Source organism: Scyliorhinus torazame, chromosome 10 (genome assembly GCF_047496885.1).
Source record: "Scyliorhinus torazame isolate Kashiwa2021f chromosome 10, sScyTor2.1, whole genome shotgun sequence".
Classification (NCBI taxonomy): domain Eukaryota; kingdom Metazoa; phylum Chordata; class Chondrichthyes; order Carcharhiniformes; family Scyliorhinidae; genus Scyliorhinus; species Scyliorhinus torazame.
The window spans coordinates 231,759,589-231,786,547 of NC_092716.1; the positions used below are offsets into that span (position 1 = coordinate 231,759,589).

At 47.5% G+C, this 26,959-nt stretch overlaps 1 protein-coding gene across 8 annotated transcripts in view; it reads left to right on the forward strand.

The window, feature by feature from the left end:
* LOC140384654 (serine/threonine-protein kinase BRSK2-like) overlaps positions 1-26,959 on the forward strand; it is a 1,379,643-nt gene that overhangs the window by 752,197 nt on the left and 600,487 nt on the right. For all 8 annotated transcript variants that reach the window (XM_072466558.1, XM_072466560.1, XM_072466561.1 and 5 more), the window contains exon 3: positions 21,428-21,513. In XM_072466558.1, coding sequence (XP_072322659.1) covers positions 21,428-21,513 — 86 coding nt within the window. The remainder of the gene's footprint in view (positions 1-21,427; positions 21,514-26,959) is intronic.

Consider the following 26,959-nt stretch of genomic DNA (forward strand, 5'->3'; position numbering starts at 1 on the left):
CTTCCTATATATCAGGGGTCCTCACCCAGGGGTCTGCGGGAAGGGTTCGAGGGGTCCACCATAAATAATCTTGGGGATATGAAAAATAAATCAGATTAAAGGAAGCACAGAATAATACGCCAACGTGCGAAGGTGAGATTGAGCTGAGCGACCGATGATCACAACATGCTGGGTTTCCGGGAATTCTAGATCAATCTCCAGGATTCTGCTGTGTGCAACCCTGGAGAAGTGTCTTGCGGATATTAAGAAAAACTAGTTTTCTCATAGAAAAGTGTTGAGAGTGGGGACAAGAAAGACTGTTGGGCTGGCAGTCCAGCATTGCCTTGTTGCGTAATGAGTCTTTTTGCTTTTCAATTGGCCTGGAAGGTGGCGCATCACAAGGATGGATGTGCTGGCTGACGATTGGCTGGAGCGTGGGGGCAAGTCATGTGATGAAACCTTCAGGAATACGCTTAATCGCAGCTGGCGACCCTACTGTCCATTGAATCCAACGCCCCAGCTTGGTTCCATTTCAAATGTGCTTTAGTTTTTGCCCTATTTTGTTGCTGTTTGCGTAATTGTGACTGTGAATCAAATGGGACAAGGAATCTGCAAGGCAGGAGGAAGCTGCTGGGGCCAAACAGTAAATTGTTGTCTCAGTAGAGGGAGAAAAGCGGGTGGTATCAACATTAGGAACCTACCAGCTTCGATACTACCAAAAAAACTGAAGTATTTTGCAAACTCATTTCTGTGATATGACCGTTTCCCGAATTTGTTACCCCGAGCGAGATCCCTCAAGTTGTTTCCGTTCGGCTGGGATACCCCAAACTTGTTATGCCACCGGTGAGGAGGGATGAACTGATTTATTGGGCGGATTTCTCCGTCCCGCCGCGCCAGTTTTCTGATTCAGCACGCCGTCGGGAGTCTCCGTTTCGCCGGCTGGTCAATGGGGTTTCCCATTGTGGGGCAGCCCCACGCCGTCGGGAAACCCCCCGGGCTGCCGGCAAAACGGAGAATCACAACGGCATGCTGAATCAGAAATCTGGTGCCCCCTTTATTTACCCAAAGCCCTCTGCTGGTTGCTCCAAGATTAATCTAAAAAGCATCTCTTCCTTTGTGGAATCCTTTTCCTAGTCCCAATATTTATGTTTTGAAGAGAGCCAATTTAATCAGGTTTTTTTGATTTAAAGAAAGAGTGAGTTTATTCACTACTAAAAGCAAAACAAATTGTAAAACAAATTCATATACATTCATACAGATCAGAAGTGAAAATTGAATCCAAAGAGAGCAAGTAAACAAAGGTACACAAAACAGCCCCTGAATTGTGAGGAGTAGCTGATCGCGCGTTGCGGCTAGAAATATTTGTGATTCCAGTAACGCTGATCCAGCAACATAATAGTCCCTTTTAGATTTTAGTGTTCTACAGTTTGGCTAAGGAGCTTCTCTTTCCTTTGTAGCCGTGGTCTTTGCTGGCTCAGCTTACTTCAGCAATCAAAGAGAGGAATACATGCAGCTGCTGGCTTCTACTTTGGTACCATACAAGTTCTGACACATGCACACACACCTAGGGCAACTGACTGTAATCCGTGTCTTTGTCTATTCCTGGAAGGAGGAATCGATACATCCATCTGGACATTTGCAGAGGCTAGCTCTTGAGATGATACTAGTCTCCCATTGTCTCCACTGGAGATTGCAATTAGTTTATGTATGCTCTAGTAGTATCCTTGTCTGGAAACGGGGCAGGGTTCCATTGTCTCTCACTCACCAGCAATTCAGCCAGTGGCTAACTTTGCATCCTCAGCCACCTTTGGCTTATAAGTCCATTTTTAAATACCTCCAGTCTTATTTGAAGTTCAATATTTCGGAACATGATTTGGTGCTTTTCTCATTATTATGACAAGTGACAAATCTGAACTGCGCACCCCCCGCCCCCCCCCCCCCCCTCATTCTCTTCTGCCATCTTCCAAGGGCTGAGCCAGGTGTTGGTTGTCCAGCCTCATTCATTCTACACCTACGTGTCTTGAACAGGTCTGCAACACCTTGGCCGTTAGCAGTCTTGTTCTACCGCGGAGGGTATCACACGCAGGCCTGGTTTCTCATACTCCATGTTGGTCACCAATTAACTTTTAACATTCCAGGATTACCCTGAATAATCTGGACACTGCTATTGAGCGGTATGTTGGGGGCAAAAAAAAATCATATAGCCCTTAAAAGAATGTCTTATTAATTTTCATTGTTCACTTTTGTTCACTAATTAGAAAAGGATTATAGATGGGGAAAATGGCGGTCCTGAGAACCAGTGTTGGCTGATGGTCTGTGGACCTTCCATGAGAGAGAGCTGAGGGTTGAGAGAGATAGCGGGAGACTGGGAGTCAGGAAATTGAGGTCTTTGTGGAGAGAAGGAAGGAGTGGGACAGGCATAGGGCCCATTTTCTGCAGTGCTGTGATAGGAGCAGTAACATGGTGAAAGGGAATGGTGCTGAGGGAAATTATATACGGGAATTCTCAAATGGGAATTTTGATTTGTGTTACAGGGAATTTCTCTAACATGGAAAGGGAGCCTCAGAACTAAAATAGTTTGAGAAACCTCTGCCACAGATTGTAGCAACCGATGACCTTAAAGGATAGATGAACATGACTGATACTGTGGTGTTGTGTGTATTCTGAGTAATTAGCTGCAATATAAACCTAAAATGTTGAGCAACTAGAAGAAGGCAGATCTGGGGCGTCATTCTCCGACCCCCCGCCGGGTCGGAGAATCGCCGGGGGCTGCCGTGAATCCCGCCCCCGCCGGTTGCCGAAGTCTCCGGCACCGGAGATTAGGCGGGGGCGGGAATCGCGCCACGCCGGTTGGCGGGCCCCCCCGCTCGATTCTCCGGCCCGGATGGGCCAAAGTCCCGCCGATAAATTGCCTGTCCCGCTGGCGTAAATTAAAGCACCTATTTACCGGCGGGACAAGGCGGCGCGGGCGGGCTCCGGGGTCCTGGGGGTGGCGCGGGGCGATCTGGCCCTGGGGGGTGCCCCCACGGTGGCCTGGCCCGCGATCGGGGCCCACCGATCCGCGGGCGGGCCTGTGCCGTGGGGGCACTCTCCCTTCCGCCTCCGCCACGGTCTCCACCGTGGCGGAGGCGGAAGAGACTCCCTCCACTGCGCATGCGCGGGAAACTGTCAGCGGTCGCTGACGCTCCCGTGCATGCGCCGCCCCAACATGTCATTTCCGCGCCAGCTGGCAGGGCAACAAAGGCCGTTTCTGCCAGCTGGCGGGGCGGAAATTCCTCCGGCGTCGGCCTAGCCCCCCCGAATATTCAATGCCATCCAATCCCTGAAAGAGTAACGTGAATGGCACCCATGAATTGTAGACACCCCCCCCCTCCCAGACTCCTCCCCTCCACTACCGCTTGTAAACTCCTCCCCCCAACCTCGGTTCCTTCCCCCAACTTTTCACTCTGGCTAGACTCGCCAAAACCTGTTCTACCAGGCTCCGATGGCCGCAGCCCCTCACCTCACTCTCATTCTCTGGCCGGCTTAAACCGGCCAGCGTGGAGGCCCCCACCCGGGTCTCCTTCCCCCTTGCCCGGTCCCAGGAAAACCAAGAAATCCCCTTTAGCACACAAACCCTGCATACACACCCAAGCCCCAAAGAACCATTATTGCAAATAAGTCCCAACTCTTCCCTTGTCCAAATATATACAGCGTTGACTCATTTAGTACATACACCAACACGCAGTGAAAACATAAAGTTACATGAGGCTACATCAGTGCACGACCCGCTCTTAATCCCATTTCTCAATTCTGCCACAGTCCTTCTGCCTTCGCAAACTCTGCCGCCGCTTCTGCCGTCCCAAAATAAAAGTCCTTGGATTTGTAGGTCACCATCAACTTAGCTGGATATGCTATGCCGCACTGCACCTTGCTGACGTCCAGTGCCTTCCTCGCCCAGCTGAAGGCAGCCCGCCGCCTCGCCAGCTCCACCGTAAAATCCTGGTATATGCGTAAACCAGCTCCAGCCCACTGCACCACCCACTTCTTCTTTGCCCAGCACAGGACCTTCTCCTTCACGCTGTACCTACGGAAACACACAGTTGCTACACTTGGCAACTCACGTGCTTTTGGTATAGGCCTCCATGATCGATGAGCCCGATCCAGTTCGCATCAAGAGGGATCGGCCCCCTCCCCCAATAGCTTCGCCAACATCGTGGCAAAATACTCCGTCGGCCTCGGGCCTTCCACTCCTTCGGGCAGATCCACGATGCTCAGATTCTGCCGCCTGGATCTGTTTTCCAGGTCTCCCATTTTGGCTCGCAGACCCTTGTTGGTCTCTGTCACCTTCCGCAACTCCTTCCCCATCGAGGAGAGTTGATCACTGTGCTGCGATGATACCTTTTCCACTTCCTTCACTGCCTCACCTTGCTCCCGCACCTCCGCCGCTGCGCTTAATACTGCCGCCCTCACTAGGGCAATCGCCTCCTCCACCAGCACTTTCAATACCGCCCCCATCTCCTTCTTCATCGCTTCCATGTGCTTTGTGAACTGTTTAAGTTCCACAACCATCACTTTGGTCATTTCTTCTGCTGTGAGCGATGGGGCCTCCCCTGGTGCTCCAGCCTCCGCTTTCCTCACAGTTCCTGCGCTGACTTTTCCACTCGCCGGCAGACTTTCATTAACCCCCTTTTTCACGGCCGTTTTTTCCCCAAGCTTGGACATTTCTCCCCCCTGTGCCGCCTTACAGCTTTTTCGGTCTCTGTTGCCCCTGGGACCGGGCGGCAAAACCCCAAAATTTCTATTCCCGAGCGGGAGCCCTCCAGTTTGCGGCTGCCTCCCGCTCACCGTCACCGGAAGTCCCAAGGAGAGCAAATCATTGTGTAACTTTCTACACTCACTTCTTTAACTGCCTGGTGTCGTTAAGAAATGGGACTGCGCTGTCTCGAGTACTTAACGACTCCTATTTGTTGTCTTCATTACCATCCTTTGGTCTCCACCATTTTTCTGGTCTTTCCGCTATATCCTATTTCTCAACTGTCACAACAACTTATTCTTTACGCTTCTAACATTCATATACCTAGATTTTATTGGGGAACTGCCTCCTTTTCGGGCCCCAGTATTTGTTTATCAGTTTTTTGGCATTGATTTTTGTTCCCTGCCCTCCTCTGTCCAGTGAGTTACCATGCTCATATCTGCTGCTGATTAACTTTCACTTTCCCATCAGCCACATCTGCTATCCATTTTTCTGCCTGCATTCACCCCATAGTCCCGACCAACTGATTCTCAATAACTGTCTCAACACTCTCTTTGCAGATTTCATTGGGATGGATTCTCCGCAGCCCCTGCGCCGAAATAGCGTTAGGCGCGTGGGCGGAGAATCCATTTTTGCGGCGAAATCGGGTCCGGCGCCAGTCCGGCGATTCTCCAGGACCCGAGAATCGGCAATTTCACGGATTACTCCGTGCGGCTGGGGGCCCATTGCCAGAGCCCGCCCAGCGATCCTCCGCTCCCAGCCGCCAGAGTTCCCAACGGCGTGGTTCTAAACACCTAATGCCGTTTGGGAACCTCGAGCAGCGGCTGCAGACTCAGTCTGCGGCGACCCTGGTGGGGGGCGGGGATACCGGGCACCGGAGGAGGGGGGAGGGGGGGGGGGGGGCCTTCTGGCCGGCTGGCCGGGGCACCTATCGGGCTGGTCTGATTCAAGGGCGCGCGGCCAATCGGCGGGCCTATAGTTCGGAGCTGCCTCCGCGCTCGGCGAGGACGCTGCCGTGCTCATGCGCGGACTCGAAACCGGACGTGCGGGGACCCGTATCCTCCACTGAAGCTGCGTGAATTACTCCGGGTCTTTTCCAGCCCCCTGCAGGTGAGTGAATTGGTTTATTTTTTTTTAGGAAATTCCGGAGTTCAATGCCAGCGTTTTTACGCCGGCGTGAGGACATAGCCCCATTTTGGGACAATCCAGGCGCATTGTTCCAACTTTTAAGTGTCGCCCTTCATTCGGCATCTGTCCTTTTTACCTTTAAAAATGTTCTCCATTACTTATGAAAGTAGATGCATCATCGTTCTACTGAGTTGAGCAACGGCAATCTAAGTTTTCTGCGATGAGCTCACTTTTACCAAACATCCGGGCCTCGGGGAGGCAGCGAGAATCGCACTACGCCACCCCAACGCCGGCTTACTGATTCTCCGGCGCGATTTTCGGGCGCCCGCGGGATCATCGCCATGCTGGTCGGGGGCCGTTGAGAGCGGCCCCCCCGGCAATTCTCCGGGACGCGACGGGCCGAGTGCTCGCCGAGGTCGGCTGAGTCCCGCCGGCGTGGGTTACGTATGGTTCCACCCAGTGGGACCGCGGAGTTCTGTCTGCGGGGGCCGTCCTGGTGGGATGCGGGGGGATCCAACCCCGGAGGGGGCCTCCACGGTGGCCTGGCCCGCGATCGGGGCCTACTGATCAGCGGGTGGGCTGGTTCCGTAGGTCCTATGTTCCTCCACACCGGGCCCCTGTAGGGCTCCGCCATATTGCCGTGGCGTGCATGTGTGAACTCGCACCGACCATGGTGCTTTGGCCGCCGGAGCTGCGGAGACCACTCCGGCGTTGTACTAGCCCCCTGGGAAGGGGTGGATGGCTGCCAGGTGAGGCCCGTTGACGTCGGAATGGCTCGCGCCACTTTTCACGCCGGCGTCAGAACTTGGCCGGAGGATTGGAGAATCCCGGCCCCAAAGTACACCGGAGAGGTTCACACTGTTGTGCTTCAGGTTTTGAGATAATCCTCTCATATAATCTCATCGGTGGCCCAGTGGCACAGTACAGACCTAGTTTCGATTCGGCCTTGGGTCACTGTCTGTGTGGAGTCTGCACATTCTCCCCGTGTCTCCGTGGGTTTCCAGTTTCCTCCCACAGTGCAAAGATGTGCAGGTTAGGTGGATTGACCATGCTAAATTGCTCCTTGTGTCCAGGGATGTGCAGGTTAGGTGTGGTTACAGGGGATAAGGTGGGGGAGTGGGCATAGGTGGGGTGCTCTTCCAGAGGGTGGGTGCAGTCTGCACTGTGGGGTTCCATGGATAGTTGCTATGGATCCAATAATGACCAGTGGATATGTTTGGGATATTGGTAGAGGGGAAATAGTGGGAATACACTTCTGCTTCTCTTCAAATTCCCGTACCAGCATCCCCCAACAGGCGCCGGAATGTGGCGACTAGGGGCTTTTCACAGTAACTTCATTTGAAGCCTACTTGTGACAATAAGCAATTTTCATTTTCAAATGAAATCTTCTTTGTCAACCTGAGAGGGAAAATTGTATCATGGCACTTGGTACCATGGCATGGTAAAATGGCACTTCCAACAATGCAGCAGTCTCTCCGTATTGGATTAAAGATTGAAATTCTAGAATGGGGCCGTCTGGGTTAAACAGTGAATGTGGCTCTTCCAGAATGAAGTGCTGCCCCAAATTTGAATTATAATTTTGTCTGCTTCGAGAGCGAACTGAATGGCGTCTACTGTCCCTTTTCAGTTTGTTACCGGTTTCTTGTTCCTCGCACTCTGCACACCTCAGTGCTTTTGGATTACCGTTCAGCGCTTCGAGAAGTGGCACAATGTCAGTTTACCAGAAAATCCAATTTTCACAATGGGAGTGACACCGCTGGTTTTTTTTTTTTGCAAACATCTGTTAATTCCCCTTGCATCACTTTACAATTTTCCAGGAGTGGGACTGGGATGAGCGGGGGATCACAAAGGACCTTCAAAGATTCTGACTCGTTGCAAATGCTCCACGGAAAACAGCAACCAATGTACAGCCACACTTCCAGAACAGCTGCTTAGTACTCCCTGATGAGGATAAGAGGCCCAGGAGTCGCTAATCTTCCCCAGAGGATTGAATCGGAACTGGATTTACCTGAGTGCGTTTAAAGTGATCAACAATTAACTGCCGCGGCTCTCCTCCCTCCGTTGAACTTCTCGCACTCTTCAATTTTCATTTATATTGCTGCATTCTATTATCAGAAAAAACAAACTTTATTTACCCAAGGTAATTGATTGCACATCTGTTAATTAACAGATGAAACAAACTTTATTTCAACAAGGCAATTGCACATCTGTTGCAATGAAGATTACTATTTCATTTTCATCCGTTTACTTGAAGAATGCATCCTCAACACAGCAGGCAGAAAATCAAGAAACCGTTTCATGGAATGCTGTATTATAAACAGAGCATGTGCTGTTCCTTAGCATCCTTCAGGCCTTCAGGATGTCCCAACGCACTTTGCAACTAATGGATTAGTGTTGTAGTGAAAGCAAGCACAGGAACCGCATTGTCCACAACGACGTCCCACAAATGATAATGAAGAGATAAATACCTGTTTAATCTGCTTGTGATGGCGTTGGTTCAGGAAGGACTGTTAGTCGGGAAAATCCCTTGCCCTTTTTTCGATCATGTCGAGCTGGCAGGTTGATATTTCTGTAATCAATCTGGAAGATGGCAGTGCCGGCAATGCAGCATTCCTTCAGTACTACATGGGAGTGAGAGCCCAAGTTATATTCTCATATTATAGAATGGAGCTTCAACCAGAACCTTGTACCTCTGAGGTGAGCTTTACCAGTGACACAAGCTGCTGCCATCAGTGGTGAACAATGTGCTCCTAACTAAACTGCTTCCAGTCATTGGGAATTCATCATACGTGCTGAATTATTCATTCTTATCTTGTGCCCCAAATATTTCCGATTATTTCTTCCTTGTCTCTAAGTAGTGACAGATTATGGCTAACACTGAAGCTGGAAAACAACACTTAGCATTGCTCAACAGAAACAAATGCTGCAATTATATCAACACTTTGGTAGTTACGGAAAAGGATGAGGACAACTCAAATGTCACAATATTCAATTTTCGGAAGGCTAATTTCAGTGAGTTGAAAAGGCATCTGACCTGGGTGGATTGGAATCAAAGATTGGCAGGTAAAAAACGAAATGAGCGACAAGAGGCTTTCAAAGTGGAGCTATCCGGGAACAGGCGAGATACATTCCGGGGGGGGGGGGGGGGGGGGGGGTTATAAAGCTGGAGCATCTTGGCTGACTACAGATATAGAGACTAAAATGAAACCGGTAAAGAAAGCCTCTGATCGATGCTGGTCCTCAATGATGTTGATCATTCAGTGGGGAACCATGCTGAATACCAATGGGGAACTGATAAAGGAAAATCAGGGATAAAGACTTAAAATAGAACCCAAGAACACTTAAAAAAACAAATAAATAATGAAAGGGTAGTCAAGGGAATGGTGGCACCGATTCGGGAGCAAGAAAAATCTTATGGAGGCAGCAGACATGACTGAGTTACTAAATGAATAATTTGCATCTGTCCTTACAGTTCCCATCCTTACTGAGGGAAGGAAGGTGGGAAATGACAGAGGCTCTGCTCACAACCTTCTGATCCTCCTCCGATATGTGAGTGCTGTCAGAAGACCAGAAGATCGTAAATGTTCAAAAATGGGGAGAGGAAACAACTCGGCGATTCCAGGCCATTCAACTCAATGCCAGTGATGGAGACACTTTGAGACATTAATCCAGGACAAAATTGTATTGACGCTTGGTGAAATATAGGTTAACAAATTAAATCTAGCATGGATGTAATGAAGGCTAACCAGGCTTGACTAACTTGACTGACTTAACTTGATGAAGTAACTGAAAGGGTATATGAAGATAGTGCTGTTGAGATCCCCACGAGTGCCATTTTGTTTGCGGGGACCAATGTTGAACGGCGCTCGCCCAAAGTTTCCGAGGCGAAAGGGATGAATCCCAAAGCTTCGGGTACCTCGGGAATCATCATATTAGATTGAGACTGATATGCACATTTGGGTCTCCCGGCTTCTATCGGCCACGCTGCATTGCGGCGAGCTGCTTTTCAGACACAGCATGGCCATTGGATCACGCACTGGATCACGCACTATGTGTCATTTTGGACAAGTTTGGCGGGGTGTTTCTCATCGGCTTTTTGGGAGAGATCCTCACCACTATTCAACCACAAATAGGGTGGGATTTACCGACCAACCTGCCGCGTGTTTTGCACCGGCAGTGACGGCCCACAGTGGGATTTTCTGGTCATCACTGGGGATCTGAACTCGCTGGCAAACCTCCTCCTGAGAGATTGTGCTGTCATTTTGGAAGGTGCCCTGATCTCTAAGTGAGCATCACCCACGGGCAATGTCGCCCCCTGCCCTCCCCAAACCCACACATGGGCATTACCCCACGCCTCCCCAAGTGAGGACACCCTGCTATGGGGTCACTGAGGGCCCTCCTTTTCAGGCCTCCCCCACGCCCCTTTCAGGACCCACACCCTTAACCCTTCCCAATCTTTATGAGGCTACTACCCTTGGTAATGGCACCCTTGGCCACTCGGGCACCCTGGTCGTGCAGGGCGGTAGAGCCAAGGTGCCCAGGTGCCAGACGGAGAACCAGTGGCCCACCCTGCCTTGTCCCTGACCATCCAGGTGTCTCTAATGACCTGGGAAACCACCCAGGTGCCATTATACCTGGCCCACCTTTGTGTGGACCAGTATAAACGGCACCTGGTAGAGGCCTCGCTGGGGAGGTCGTTGGTTCCCAGGCGGCTCGTTGTGTCACCAAGTCAGGTGTGACAAGGCCGGTAAATTGCAACCATAAACATACTCTACACCACTATAGTGCACTCTAGGGTAGGCTCTCACAGCACTATTTACAGTGCAACTGGACCCTGGGAGTCAAAGGTCAGTAAGAGTAATTAATGCTGTGGTGTATGGATTTCTAGTATCCTTCGTAATTGAAGAGGGATCACCCTATAATAGAATTGGTTACATGGATTGCCATGTTTGTCTTTTTGTCATTAAAGCTACAATCTACCTCCCTAAACTGTTGTATGTTGGTATAGAGGAGTCGGGCCAATTAGCTGGTTAAGACTGTGTTCCGTAATGGCTCCGACAACATAGGTTCAATCCTAGCACTAGCTGAGGTAGTTCTTGGGGCCTGCCTCATTTGCTTGCTCCATTGTGATATCATTCACCCCCCCACCCCCAAGAAATATCAACTTTATTCATTACATTTTTAAAAGTACATCTTGAAACACTTTGAATTGAAAATCATTGAGTCTCGATTCGTAACTCTCCGACACCAAGAACATGACATGAGGAGTGAAGGAGTGTGTGTGTGTTAGTGTGGTTTTGAAGGTCTATATTTTGATAAAAATAAATTATTTCGATATGAATTTTATCCGCGATGTGGTGATGATGTAGAGGAAGAAGGAAGGCGTTTACAGCTTTTACAGTAATCAGTTTGTAGAGTGATGCTGCTCCGTTCCTGCAGCGACCATAGAAAGATTTATAGCCTTACTCGTTCCATCAGAAAGACGGGCATGCGTTGCATGTCACACAAGCTTTAAAAGGGGAATGTAACAGAAATCAGACATCCCAGGCCATTCTGCCAATGAATAACACATTAGCTTTGTGAAATATTTATGTTTGATTGTTATATAAGCACACAAGATGCTAATATTCCAAATCAAATACACCAATCATGATAATTTTGAATATTTGTGTTTACAGAATATAAATTACCATATGAACTAGACCAAAATGCTTTAAAAATATTTTAACATTTCATGTGGCAATAATTCATGGGTAAGTGCTCGTGTAATAAAGAGAACTATTTAAAAAATAAATAATTTAACAATAATGTGAAATTGTATACTAATGTGAACTATAACTCAAAAGCTATACAGTTATTTGGTATAACCCCTAATGAGGATTATTATAATAGCGTTGTGACATTATTAAACACGCTGCAAATTTAATACAATTTTAAAGGCACAGATATTAACTCCTCAGAAATGTAATATCCTTAAATTTATTATTGTAGATGCCTTGGGCTGTTCATACCAGAAGGTAGGACTGGTTTATGTAAATCCCCCCCCCCCCCCCCCCCCCCCCAGTCACCCTCACACCCCACACAAAACATTGGAAAGCCACAATGTGCCATGATCTTACAGATGAAGCCTTCAATCACAACATCTTGTTACTACAGGAAGCTCTTGTTTACACCTGTACGGTGGAAGAGAGACATCAGTGAAATGATGTGTATTTGATGATGGTTACCTGCTTGTTCTTTACTGGGGAACTGAAAACAGACAGCTTGATGGAAGACCTTGAAGAATGAGCCTGTCACCTGAATTTTCCAGTCAACCTACTATTATGGACTGGTGGAACCCAGCTGGCTTTCACTAGTGCTTCAGAATTTGAGCTCAAGGTTTGCCCTTCTGGACCCTTTGCTGCTTTTCAAAGTTGCTTCCCAGGCTGTCATGGTTGACTCCTTATTACCACCAGAATGTTGAATGGAATACAGTAATAGATTATTGGCATCCTTTTTGTGGTAGACAAGATAATATCCTGACAGTTTAGCATTTGGTCAGTCAGAAAGTTGTTTTTCAACACTGTACTCATACATAATATACTCTCCTTTATTGTCTGCTGACTGTCCTTTGTTCTTGGTTAATTAGGGCAGAATTTAATGTTCAGGTTTTATTAAGCCATCTGCTATTCTTTCAGCCCATTATACTTTCTGAATTTGCTGTTTTTTTGTAAATTTAAGTAGTCACCATTTTAAATTACTTTTCCTTTTAAACAATTAGACCTAAGATTCATTTGCATTATTTAGCATTTTGCTAGAATGTACAGAAATCAAACCCCTCCTGTCTCTCTCCTTCTTCAACGCCCCAATCCTTCAAGACCCGCTGTTCATCGATTTTTGGCCTGTTGCGTACACCCCACCTTTTTGCCCCAATAATGCCTTCAACCAAATTCTGAAATTATCAACCTATGCTCCTCTGCCTCGTCACCTTTTTACCTGCCTTTAAGAACCTCCATAAAACCAGTCTCTTTGAGCCAGTCTAGAGCCACTCATTCTACAATCTCCTCCTTTGGCTCAATTCTTATCCAATTAAACTACTGTGAAGTGCTCTGGGACATCCTATATTGAAGCCACTCTTGAAATGCAAATTGTTTTTACTTGGGCTGTTATAACCCTCTATGCTCTCATATATTCAAATATTCTTTATCCGCATGCATCCAAACAGATATGTTAATATGGTCATTAAAATCATGATCATGCTATAATTATTGCCTTTGTGCTGTGAGGACAGGATCTCTGGTTGGGGTTTATAGTTTTCACCAATGCTGCAACTTGCATTTGACGAGTATAGGACCAAGGATGCTTGATGCCAATAAATTGTCTTCATTTAATGACTGTAGAGTAGGTGTTGTAATTTCTTAATGGCATGCTATTCGATAATATTAGGAACATTATATAAGGCTCTAGTATGCCACTTTTATTGGTGACCTGGTAAGACAGGAGTTCCAGATGGCCATTGTACGTTTGTTCCAGCACAATGTGCTAACATTGACAATATTTACTGAACACGCATAAATAAAATCTAGCCCTATACTGTACTCAAGCGGGAGAAACAACAGGTTTGCGAGAACCAAAATGGGCCAACTCTTGCTCGAAATATAACCGTGTTTTAACGACATAGTCTGTCATCAATGTGCATATCGGCCATCAGGTTCAGGAGATTGAGATACAGTTTCCAATCCCTCAAACTTGTTTGTCAATTTATGCCATTCGCCCTTTTTGCTTTGCACAAATGGCATCTCAAACCTTACCCTCCTAAACTTTAGACTTTTGCTGGACTTGTACATTCAAAGTTAGGGCTTGTAATAAAAAGTAACATTTTACCGGTGCAATAATTAAGCAGAACACATGTACTATTTTAACAGTATGATCATTGAAGTTGCCGGTCAACACACTTGACCCAGGAAGTGAACCATTTAAGTTGTTTAGTGTCATTCCTGCATGTAGCAAATTTTTCTGAGACTTTTTAAAATTGTAAAATTGAAATGTTTTGTATCCTTCCTTGTCTTTTCTTTTTCTTTTCTTTCTCTTTCAATCCAATCTTTCTTTACTTTTATTTCTATAATTGCCTTGACCCTTAATTCACCTTTCTTCTGAGTCATTTGATTTCTTAATCCTTAAATCACATTGGTTAAGCAGATGTAATTTTAGTCCCACCGTTCAATAAGTTGCAGATAGCTATTTTGCTCGCTGTGCCGTTATCTGGTCACACTTTAGCAAGTTATGCTGCAAAAGAATTTTGAGCTGAAGGTTGTGGGGAAAAGCCCTATTAGTGGCATGCACCGTGAGATGTTCCATGATCGCAAGACCAGACCCATTTTTATTGGTTCCTTGTACATGTGTACCTCCAACGTCAATTGTGCACTTGGAAAAGGACGCTACAGCAGTTTACATGCAAGGAACAGTTATGATCTTCACCATAAATCTTCCCCAGCTCCTCGGCGAGATGCTCCGATACCCGATGCCGAAATTGCATTCAGTGATCGGCGGAGAATCCCTTTTGATGCCAAAATCAGGGGTGGCACCTGTTTTGGGATGCTCCGCCCCCTCCAAGAAGGCATCATCGGGGTGTACGACGCATATCTTTGGGATGGCCTCAGGACGTCACCAGAAGGTTCTCCCCCAATGCTCCACCCCCGATGGGCCGACTTCCCGATGTCGCGGGACAAGTGTGCTCTGAGTTTTTGTCAACCTCGCATGGTGGCTGCGGACTGTGTCCAGTGCTGCCACAGTTTGGGGGGGGGGGGTGGGGGGAGACGGAGACATTCCGCTGACCACGTGGCTTCAGCGGGGGCTGGGAGGACTGGTGGGTGGTGGTCAGCGGGTGACGAGGGGGGTGCAGGGGGACACTATCGGGAAGGCCAGGTCCATGCGCAGCCGGTGGCATGTTGTAAGGCGTGCCGCTGCAGGTCGTCGCCGTGTGCATGCGTGGCCATGGACTCGGCAATTCTCCAGCCGTTTATGTCGGGAACGCCGGGAGTTTTACATGGCGCAGTAGCTAGCCCCCCCCCCCACCCCCCCACCCCCACCAGGCGGAGCATCGGCGCGGGAGCGACGCTGACTTTATCATCAGAAAACTAGACACTTCCTCCGGGCATAGTCTCAAAATCGGAGAATCCCCATTGTTCCATAGTCAAACGGGAACTTGAAAGAGAAACCTAATCGAAAGATAAAACTAGGGGCTGGTTTCTCCGTCCCGCTGCACCAGATTTCTAGTTCAGCACGCCATTGGGATTTCCGTTTCGCCGGCTGGCCAATGGGATTTCCCATTGTGGGGCAGCCCCACGCCATCGGGAAACCCCCAGGATGCCGGCAAAATAGAGCATCCCGACGGCGGAGAGGTCTTTGGTCTGTTTTCCCTTGTGATGAGAGCACATGTCTAAGTAATGAAAAAATAAATACAGGTATAATTCAATCCATTACCTTCCGGTAGGTCAAACTAGAATCTAAAAATATTACACCAGGGATGGGATTCACGTTCGGCGATTGGCCCTGACAGGAGACCACCAGGGCGCGGCACAACTGTCAGCACACTATGGCGATGTTGGACACTTTTATAACAGTTTTTATTATTATCACAAGTAGGCTTACATTAACACTGCAATGAAGTTACTGTGAAATCCCGTAGTCCCCACACTCTGTCGCCTGTTCCGGTATACGGAGGGAGAATTCAGAATGTCCAATTCACCTAACAAGCATGCCTTTCGGGACTTGTGGGAGGAAACTGGAGCACCCGGAGGAAACCCACGCAGACACAGGGAGAACCCTTCTCTCTCCCTCAGCAGCCACTGCTGTTTCCCAGTTTTTAAAAGCACAGGTGAACCTTCACCGTCGTGAATTCTCCGAGGCTGAGGATTGCGGAGGCCCCGGAGAATACTGGGTCCGGTCTGCTAATGATACTGTACGTGCGGAGTGGAACGCATTGACGCCGCTATCGAGGGACCGGAGAATTGCAATTTGGCGTGAACCCGGCGCCGGCCACTATTTTGGCACAAGGACCGATTCTCCACATAATCGCCTTTCCTGGTTTCGGCATCGGCCGACGGAGAATCCCACCGCTGACTTTTCCAGGACTGGGTGTACACTTGTTCCTCATAGAACAGTATCTTGTATGGAGATATTTACCTTCAAAGTAGCATATTTTTGGAACTGTACTTGCTCAGGTGGAATTTAATTGTTTTCTTCGTCTCACACCAGCTGTAAGGTTCCAAGATGACCTGTGACCTTACCTAGCTAATACCCCTGATAATTGACAGACCTGTGCATTTAATGACTCCGCTACTAGATCGGTTCCTGTAATGATTCACTCTCCTACCTGGAATCATCTTTAATGCATTAGTGAGGCTTGACATTGACACCACACTAGTGTCTTCCCCGAGACCTTCCATCTTAATATCTGACACCTTCCACAGTAAAATAAACAGGAGAACCATTAACTGGTCAGGGTACAAAGTTATTACCCACACATTTAATATAGTTTACTGCCTCAAATGTCAAGTTTATTGTTGTGATATGTCATGTTTTCTTATCATTAATTTGTGAAATCAAGTCACTTGTAACCAATCTCTCACAAGATATATTTAGACCTGACTGGATCACTGCCAAGATCGTGAAAAATGTATGAATGTAGCAAATCAGTCAGTTTTACTAAACCACGACAAAAACTAAAAAATAACGTTACATGGATCATACAACAGGTACCAGATTCAGAAACGGGAAAGGCACACCTAGCTTAGCCAACCCTGCAAAGCCCTCCTGACTGTCATCTGGGGATTTTCTCCAAATTAGGATAGCTGTCCCACAGACAACAGACTGGCTGTCGTATTCACGGAATCCTAACATGCAGGCGACATTTCAGATGCTTTTGTTCCTTAGTATATCCTGTCCCACCGGCAAGACAGATCCACCAAAGATGACAACAGTGTGGCACACTGTCGGGAGGGATTGGCTGTGGGATTGCGCAACATTGGTGCTGGACCCGATGAAGTCCCATGGCATTACGTCAAGAATGGGCCCGGAAATGTCCTGCTGACTGGTGGATGGGTTAACACTCGGTGGATGAGTTAACAACTTGGAAGAAGAGCTGAGAGTAGCAACGACATACAATGCACTCTGGGTGAGGGTCATCAATGTCCATGGCCAAGTGTGACTTGGTAACACCAGTGCTGGCCCAGCCTGAAAGACATAGCAGGTGGTGGAAGAACAAACCAGAGGCAAAACTTACTTGACCTCTCTTCACCAATCTTGCAGCATTGGCCAGAATGACCACAGCATGATCCTTGAGGAGACCACATGTCATCTTCACGCTGAGGGAACTCACTGTGTTGTGTGGCAGCACTGCCTTGCCACAGGAGATAGATTCATTCAGATTGCACCACAGAGGTTCCAGGGCAACGACCATCTCCGACAAGATAGAGTCTACAAGTTTAAGACAGCGATGAGGGGAATTTTCTTTTCTCAGAGGGTCATGGGTCTCTGGAAGTCTCTTCAAAAGGCGGTGCAAGCAAGTCTTTGAATATTTTTAAAGCTGAACTGGATAGATTCTCGATTAACAAGGGGGGGGGGTGAAAGATAATTGGGGGTAGGAAGGAATGTGGGGTTGAGTTTACAATCAGATCAGCCATGATCTTATTGAATGGTGGAGTAGGCCGAGTGGCCTACCTCTGCTCTTAATTTGTTTGTTTGCATAACAAATTCGCCTTGACATTCAGTGGTATCACCCTCATCAAATTCCACCACCATCAAGATCCTGGGGAGTCACCACTGACCAGAAAGCTAACTATGAATACTCTGCCTGTAAGAACAGGTCAGAGGCTGGGTATTCGACAGCAAATAACTCACTTTTTGACTCCTCAAATAACATACGACTCGATGGGCCGAATGGCCTCCTTCGGCACTGTAAATTCTATGTCAACCATCAACAAGTCAGGAAAGTGGCTGGGTATTCTACGGCAAATAACTCACTTTTTGACTCCTCAAAAAATATACGACTCGATGGGCCGAATGGCCTCCTTCTGCACTGTAAATTCTATGTCAACCATCAACAAGTCAGGAAAGTGATGTATTCTCTGCCTGGATGAATGCATCTCCAACAACACTCAAAACTCTACACTGTCCGGGACAAAGTCCACTTTGATTGGCAGCCCACACACCACCTTAAACATTCAGCCCCTCCACATTGGACGTGTCATGGTTACAGTGTGCATCATGTACAAAGTAAACTGCAACAACTCGACAAGGCTTCTTTCGCCACACCTTCTAAACACATGGGGCTGGATTCTCCCAAAATGGGGCTATGTCCCCACGCCGGCGTACAAACAATGGCGTTGCACTCCACAGTTTCCTGCAAAAAATAAAAGTCGATTCATTTACCTTCTGGGTGGTAGCAGGTGCCAGGGGAGCTTCACGCAGCTTTCGCTGTGGATACGGGCCCCCGCACTTCCAGTTCTGAATCCGCACATGCACACAGCAGTGGCCTCCAGTGGCCGCGCGAACGCCATGGCGGACTCGGACTGCGGACCAACACGAACAAGCTAGGGCCCCCCCCCCCCAATCGGCTGCGTGCCGCTGCATCGGACCGGCCCGATCGCTGGCCCGGCCACCCATTAGGCCCGCCCCCGGTACTCAACCCCACCAGGGCGGCCGCGGACTGAGTCCCGACTGGCCATACCACATTAGTTCCACGCCGTTGGGAACTCGGCCGGTCGGGGGCCCGGAGAATTGACGGAGCGGCGTCGGGCCCAATTCGGTCAGGAACTTCGATTCTCCACCCGCACGCCAAATGGGATTTTGGCACGGGGCTGCGGAGAATCCAGCCCATGACCTCTGCCACTTAAAAGTACAAAGGCAGCAGACGCATGGGAAAACCGCCACTTGCAAGTTCCCCCCTAAGTCGTACTCCATCCTAACTCCAGATATTCCTTCACCGTCATTGAGTTAAAATCCTGGAACTCGCCACCTTACAGAACTGTGGGTGCACCTTCACCACAAGCGCTTCAACAGTTCCAGAAGCATGACCCACCACCACATTCTCAAGGGTAATTAGGGATGGGCAATAACTGCTGACATTGCCTGTCGCACCCACTCCTTGGGAATGAATCTTCAAACATTTTGTGCGGAACAGGAACATTTTCAGCCTGTCCAGCGGCTTGAGGCGGTGGTAAAGTTATTCCACACGAGGGATGCAAATGGGTTTTTCTTCACAAGTTTACTTCTGACCACAAATTTTAAGAGACGCTTTTTATTTAAAGTTAATGAGGACCATTATATACATGAAGGTACCTTAATATCCCTCAGAGGCACGCTCTGCCAAATTGAAAGTCTCTAAAGCAGGAATTTCCATAAAACATGTCTGGATTATTAATTGACTTAACAATAATTCTCTAGAGAATGCCGTATTACACAGGTACGGGAAAGTAGTTGGAAATGGTCAATAAAAATCAGCTGTATAAATTTTCTCAGCAAATGAATGGTACGGTGAATACCAGAACTGCAAAATTCAGCTTTGTAGTGCCCACAGTTTTGCTACCATGGATGCCATTATTGGTCCCAACTGGCATCTACGCCCAATCTGCCCACCAAATTGGGTGTTGGGACTAAACATCCATTCAGCAGCAGGAAGGACTTGCCCCCTAAACAACGCTATTTAAAAAGTTAATCAACTACTCGGAGGTGAACTGCTGATTAATTTCTACAGTCTCTGAATCAACTTGTAGAAGAGCTTGGTCGTGGCAGAACTGTTTAAAGTTGATGACGTTAATGTGGAGTGGAGACTTCCAACAGTGTAATCAGACTACACAAGCCTGGTGTTGTCAGGCCAGATTTCAGGTTCACCCACTGCACCATGTTGCGAGGGTGGAGGAGGTGACCACGCCATTGGCTGGTGGCGGGATCTCCTGCTCCCACCGCTATCAATGGGGTTTCCTGTCGTTTGCAGCTGCCGTTCACTGCGTGGCGGGAATTTGCCGTCGGCAGGACCGGAAGAACCCCGCTGGCAGGAACGGCTGGAAGATTCTGGCAGTAGTTATGCTGGCCTGAAGATTTGGAGGGAAATGGAGTAGAGGCCGCGTAGAAGAGGACCAGCTACTTGCAGAGGGAGGACGAGAAGGAGGAGGGGAGGGGGGAAAAGCTCTGAGCTGGAGTCGGTACCCACCACGGGTCTTCTGGAAACATTTTACCTACCTCATTGAATACCAGGAGCATTGTGTGTATCGACTCAATTTTACTGTGGTAAATGTGTGAGGTTGAGGTGAGGCATTAATGTGATGTAGGAGTTGTGCTTGTTGCAATTTGTTGGTAAGTAAGTGAAAGGGGGTTTGGTGAATGGAGCAGTATGTGTGAAGCTAGTGTTTCATTTGTCAGGCAATGGCATTTGACCTCAACTACTCATGTGAGGTCATTGAACTTATTCCCGGACTGCATCCAGGGGCTAGTCTGTTTGCGTTTACAGTAATACCTATCTGTGCCTCCTCAGTGCGGGCAGTCTCTAGCCCACTGTGGGAAGAGTATCTCTCTCCCCCTGTCCACCTCCTGCCCCAAGGCCTCGGTTGCGTTGGAGATTCTTGGAGCATGGACTCTGCCTTGTTGTGCCATTATTAATCTTCTTCCTGCTGAGAGACTCTTCTACAGACAGTTCCAGCACTTTTAAAGAGGTGCAGGTTGGTTTTAAATAGTGCAGCCTAACTTTAGTTGCTGCTAGTCTTGCATGAATCCCCCTCCCACGCCCTCCCCCCCCCCCCCCCCCCTCCCCCCGTATTGAGGCATGCAGCCACTCAGCAGTGCACTGAGCATTGGACTGCAGGCTGATGTTATTCAAATTACCAGGTAACATGAAATTTGTGTGCTGCCCGCGTTCCAACAAACAGACATGGATTAATCAGGCACTGAAATGTCTGCGTCCATGATCAGGCCTCACTCAAATTTTCCCATCAGCATTTTAGTAGTGATATTCAGTTTGACTTTCAGTAAGTAGCCAACTGGGCTATTGAGAAATTATGCGGATGAGAGATAAATACCAGATCTGGTTGTAATTTTGACTTTTGCTTAATACCAAATAAAAATATATGTGCTTCAATGACCTCATGGAAGGGGGCAAAGATGCCATCCACTGTAATATATGTGCTGGAATAAATTGGAACTGAAAATGATCAGATGATAACTTTGTATGTTAAAGTTTCTTGGTGGGATATTCTATTTTAAGATCTCAATAAAGTTGACATATTAACTGGTTGTATATTAGGTTTTGTTGGAACTCTCTGATCATAATGTATGTGGTTCCTTTAATTCGCTCAATATCCCCAATAATGACATGTAAGTTTCCATTGATTTTTGCGGACCCTCTGATGAAGTTACTTTTGACAAGGTGCTGTTTCAGTTCTGTAAATTTCTACGGTGTAGTCAGTGAAATGGAAAAGTTACACTTGTTTTATCTTTAAAAAAATACAGAAATGGATGCTGTATAATCATAGCTTAGCACTAACTTACAGCACTGTTCATTGCTTTGGTTTGTTAATATGAGTGTCATTTTTCTCTCTTCTTATCTTTTAGGTAGAACGGGAGATAGCTATCCTGAAGTTAATAGAACATCCACATGTTTTAAAGCTACACGACGTCTATGAAAATAAAAAATATTTGTAGGTATATGTTTGGAATTTTATTGAAAGTATGTTTACAGGTTATTCCCTGTTTTATAATAAATTGTGTTATAATGCACAAGCTTCTGTTCCCCTTATCCGCACTTTTTTAATTTTGTGCTGTATACAAAATATGCTTTGCTCACAGAATAGAGTGCAAGAGGAGGACCCTGAGCCAGGTAGTCGGCAGCACCTGGAGCAGGGCGCAAGAGGGGGACCCTGAGCCAGGTAATCGGCAGCACCTGGAGCAGGGCGCAAGAGGGGGACCCTGAGCCAGGCAGGCAATCAGCAGCACCTAGAATAGGGCATGAGAGGAGGACCCTGAGCCAGGCAGTCAGCAGGACCTAGAGCAGAGTGCGAGAGGAGGACCCTGAGCCAGGTATCATAGAATCATAGAATTTACAGTGCAGAAGGAGGCCATTCGGACCATCAAATCTGCACCGGCTCTTGGAAAGTCAGCAGCACCTAGAGCACGCGAGAGGAGGACCCTGGGACGGTCAGTCATTGACAACTAGAGGAGAGTGTGCGAGGAGGACCTTGGGACAGGCATTCGGTAGCGCTTAGAGGAGAATGTGAGAGGAGGACCCTCAGTCAGGCAGCCAGCAGCACCTAGAGGAGAGTGTGCAAGAGGAGGACCCGAGCCAGGCAGTTAGTCGCACTGAGAGCAGGGCGTGAGTGGAGGACCCTGGGACAGGCAGGCATTGGCAACTGGCGGAGAATGTGAGAGGAGGACCCTCAGCCAGGCAGCCAGCGGCACCTAGAGCAGAGTGCGAGAGGATGACACTAGGATAGGTAGTCAGTGGCACCTAGAGGGGAATGCAAGAGGAGCATTCTAGAACAGGCAGTCAGCAGCACCAAAGATCACAGCTAATCATAAGTTCATTGGTGGTGGGAAGCTGCTGTTAGGGATAGTTATTAAGTAGCTGAGAATTAGATAAAACACATTTTTTTAAAAAGAATTTACATTTAAGTAAGAAACAGAAGGAATAGGGAAACAAAGTGAGGTTGAGGCCTGGTAACATTAAGCTCCATAAATAAACCAAAGTAAAATAAAGTTAACGTAAGGGAAGTAAATTGAAGCCATGGCCGGACAGCTCAGTCCTGTGGCAGGCCAGGCGTCTTGTAATACGTGGGAAGTTGTGAAAACTAACGGCGTTCTAGACCAGGGTTTTTCAAAGTGTGGGTCGCGACCTGCGGGTGGGTGCCAGAAGGGTCGCGGAGCTAAGGGTCACGGTGTTTGTGTGTCCGGTCTCTGCGCTGGATTCTGGGCCTTTCTTATTTCCTGTCATAGGATCACGCTGCTCTCCTGCTCAGGCCTTAAGAGAGAATTTGAGGTAAAGTTTTAGTTGAAAGATTTTGTTTTGCAAATACCTCCCCAGATTTCCTCATGGTCCAGCAGGAATTTTAACTGCTGTGTTTTCATGCAGCCGATAGTTCTATTTGAAAAGTCTCAACAGGCTGCTGAGGGAGAGGGAAGGGGTCCAGAATGTGTCCACCATCATCATAGTATACTGACAGTTATGCCGCTGGCCAGGAGCTTCTGCCATGGCCGGGGGGGACGTGCGGGGGACGGCCAGGAGGTGGGCAGTGGAGTTGTGGTGGACAGGCTCGGAATACCATTACCGCAGCCTGCAAGGCGGCCATGTGGCTGACTGCCCACTCTGAACTTAGTGCCACGGGTCGAATGGGTGTCTCCAGCAACCCCCCCCCCCCCCTTCCTCCCCAGTACCCTCTGGCCCCAGCTGACGCATCAATGGAATGGGCGCGCTCCAGTGCCATCTTGTTGGCTGGGATGTGTGTGTGGGGGAGTGTAATGCTAATATGTAGCTGCAGTTTGTCAGCCTCTCTAGTATCGATCCTGACCCCAGCGAACCTGGCACCGTTTTCCATTGGAATTGATCGTGTTCCACGTGGCGCTGAATCGGTTCAGGTGTGGCGCTGGCTTTGCTGTCATAGAAGTCCACCAATCCTGCCCCGGCGTCAACATTTAGTTTCAGACCGGAGAATCCGGCCACTTAGTACGCGATACTCAATACACTTTCTACCTGCGTAGCCTCCTCCTCCCACCCCCCCCCCACCCCTCCTCCCCCGCAAAAAGGGTAAAGGGTCCAAAGCAATTCCACCTGGGGCAGAGCCTCCTAATGTGTGACCGCTCACTCCATGGTCGCCACCGGAAGTCTTAGTTTTTATTTCTGAAGAAGGTGTGGAGGAATTAACTTGAACAGGCAACATGTACAGACGGTGAGAATTTGACAGCCTGTTCAGTCCAAGATGCGGAGGATTGGAATGTACAGTAAGAAGCCTTACAACACCAGGTTAAAGTCCAACAGGTTTGTTTGGAGTCACTAGCTTTCGGAGCGCTGCTCCTTCCTCAGGTGAGCCACAAACCTGTTGGACTTTAACCTGGTGTTTTAAGACTTCTTACTGTGCACACCCTAGTCCAGCGTTGACAACTCCACATGATTGGAATGTAGGAACAGGAATAAACTATTCTTCCTCATGTCGGTTCTGCCATTTAATGAGATCATGAATGGTCCATCTACTCAACTTCATTTTATAATCCTTAAAACACATACTAAACAAAAGCGATCAATTTCAGTTTGGAAATTTGCTGTTAAACCTCTAGCTTTAACAGTTGTTTGTGGGAGGGAGTTTAATATTTCTCCCATTCCACTCGAGTGGAACTGTTTCAGAGGATATTGGGGGCCACTGATAAAACTCGCTTACGTCCACTATGTAATCTGCTGACCACACATCTCGTGTGTCTCAAAAACATGGGCAAGTTAGCTAGCCTAAATCCCATCATGCATTGTGGCCGCTGCTTGTAGCCAGAGTTCACATGATTATCACTGCTTTGTCCTAAAATACAGGTTTAATGGTTAATAATGATTACTGGGCATACTTTCTGTAATTAATCTCAATCCTTAATAAATTAACTTATGTAAAACTACTCCAGTGGCATCCTAGCTATTCAGTTTTAGGAGGTCACATCGCTGGACACCCCCTTCACTTCATTGCAGTGTTAATGTAAGCCTACTTGTGACACTAATAAAGATTCTTATTATTGTTTGGTTGAGTGGGCGAAGAAGTGACGAGTGGAATTCAATCCGGAAAAGCATGAGGTAATTCATTTGGAGAGGGCAAACAATGCAAGGGAATAGTCAATAGACGGGAAGATATTGGGAGGAGTTCAGGAAATGAGTGACCTCAGAGTGCAGGTCCACAGGTCCTTTACGGTGGCAGAATAGATGGACAAGGTGATCAAGAAAGCAGATGGAACACTTTCCTTTATTGGCTGAGGTATTGAATGTCCTATTCATATAGTTGATGGCATGTCTTTTGAAACATTTTGCGAAAGTTGACATTTTATCAACAGAATACTTCCAAGCCTGTGTTAAATTACCATGTGTCCATCGATCTTTATAGTAATAAAACCAATACATCCAACTTAGGTAACGGCTTCATTTTTAACCTGCATTGATCTTTTTACCTTCCAACATCAAACATAACATAGACAATGAACACAGACAAAAAAAAATGTTCATTATTTTTTTCACCTACATTAGTTCCTGTTAGATAATTTTGTGACCTGACTATTTATGAGAATCGTCAGAAATTATATTTGGAGGTGAGAACGAGATGGCAAAATCAATTATGTTCCTATCCCCTCACACCCAGGACCTGGCTCAAAGTGCACCCCAGATGGTATAAATTTAAAGGGAATGGGTTTAAATAGATCCCACTCGTTTTCTGGTATGAAAGTCGCCATCGTCCCAGAGGACCATTGGCTGCTTTCCCCTCTTGAGAGAGAGGTGACTGGTGGGGACTGAACCTGAGGGTCAGCACTCCTCAGGCGAGGGGCGAGGTTGAGAAGGCGGAGACTTCCCGAATAACCTCAGCCGGCACGAGACTTGAACCCTCGCTATTGGCCTCACCAACTAGCCCGTCCAGCCAAGTGAGCTAACTGACCCTTTTGTATAGACCTACACAAAACAAAATGTGCACAATTTACCACAAACTATAGCTGCTTCACATGGACAGATTGTAATGATATCTAGTTTAGAAAATGGGAAGTAACATTGCAGTAGAATTCTTCTGAATTTCAGTTGAAGCACATTGGTGGAAACTTTAGAGTATATCTAATCCACACTATGCTGAACTGACAGCATGAGTAAAGATTATGAAATGGTCCCTGACTTTGCGGAACCAAAATTCAGAAACATATTTTTAAAAATCTAAACAAATATATGCATGTCCTTACTTGTAAATATCATATTGTTTCAGTTTAAGTACAAATATAAAATGTAAAGAAGACAGCTGGGGGCTGTAGTGATATGCATCACTGTACATACACAAGGGGTTAATGTAAATACACGAAGTAACCACTAGAGGGAGCACCAGAGATGTCATGATATGCAGACACGCAACCAATGGGTAATCAGGACACCCAGAGGTGGCATTACCACAAGGGGGCACTACACGACCCATATAAAAAGGACAAGGCACACAGGCTCTGCCTCTTCCACTGGAAGAAACCAAGAGAGCAGGGCAGGGCTGATTATCAGCAACATCACATCCTAGCACATGGTCAAGAGCAAGCTTGTATAGTTAGCAAAGTAGACTGAGTTACTAGAGGCAGATTAGTAGAGTGTCAAACTCATTTCAGAGCATTGTTAATCGTTCAATAAATACGTTAAACTTATCTCCGCATCAGGAGCATCTTTCAGCAGAGTCTACATCAAGTAGCAGCTTATGTTACTCGAGGTAACATGAAATGAAAATGAAAATCGCTTATTGTCACAAGTAGGCTTCAAATGAAGTTACTGTGAAAAGCCCCTAGTCGCCACATTCCGGCGCCTGTTCGGGGAGGCTGGTACGGGAATTGAACCGTGCTGCTAGCCTGCCTTGGTCTGCTTTCAAAGCCAGCGATTTAGCCCTGTGCTAAACAGCCCCTGTCATAACACAACATGGTACAGGAGTGACTGCTCAATCTCCCTAGTTCAACTCAGCAAGGTTAGAGCCAATCAGCTACTGAATCCAGGCACGATGGACAAGATTCAGGCTCCTCATCAACTCAGGGCCACCGGTAATCTTAACTGGCATTCATTCAAACAAAAATTCTAACTATGCGTGGAAGCATCCGACCTGAATGGCGTGACCGATGCTCGGAAGATAGCTCTTCTACTCACCACTGCGGGTGACCATGCGATAGAGATCTTCACTCGTTTCAATACACAGAAGGGCAGGACAAAACAAAATACCAAACCATCCTGGAAAAATTTGACAGCCACTGCGAGGTGGACACGAATGAAATATTCGAGCACTACAGCTTCAAGCAAAGGATGCAAGGTAAAGATGAATCCCTCAATAATTATCTAACTAACCTTAGGCTGCTAGCGCAATCCTGCAACTTCGATGACATAACTGACTCCATGATCAGAGACCA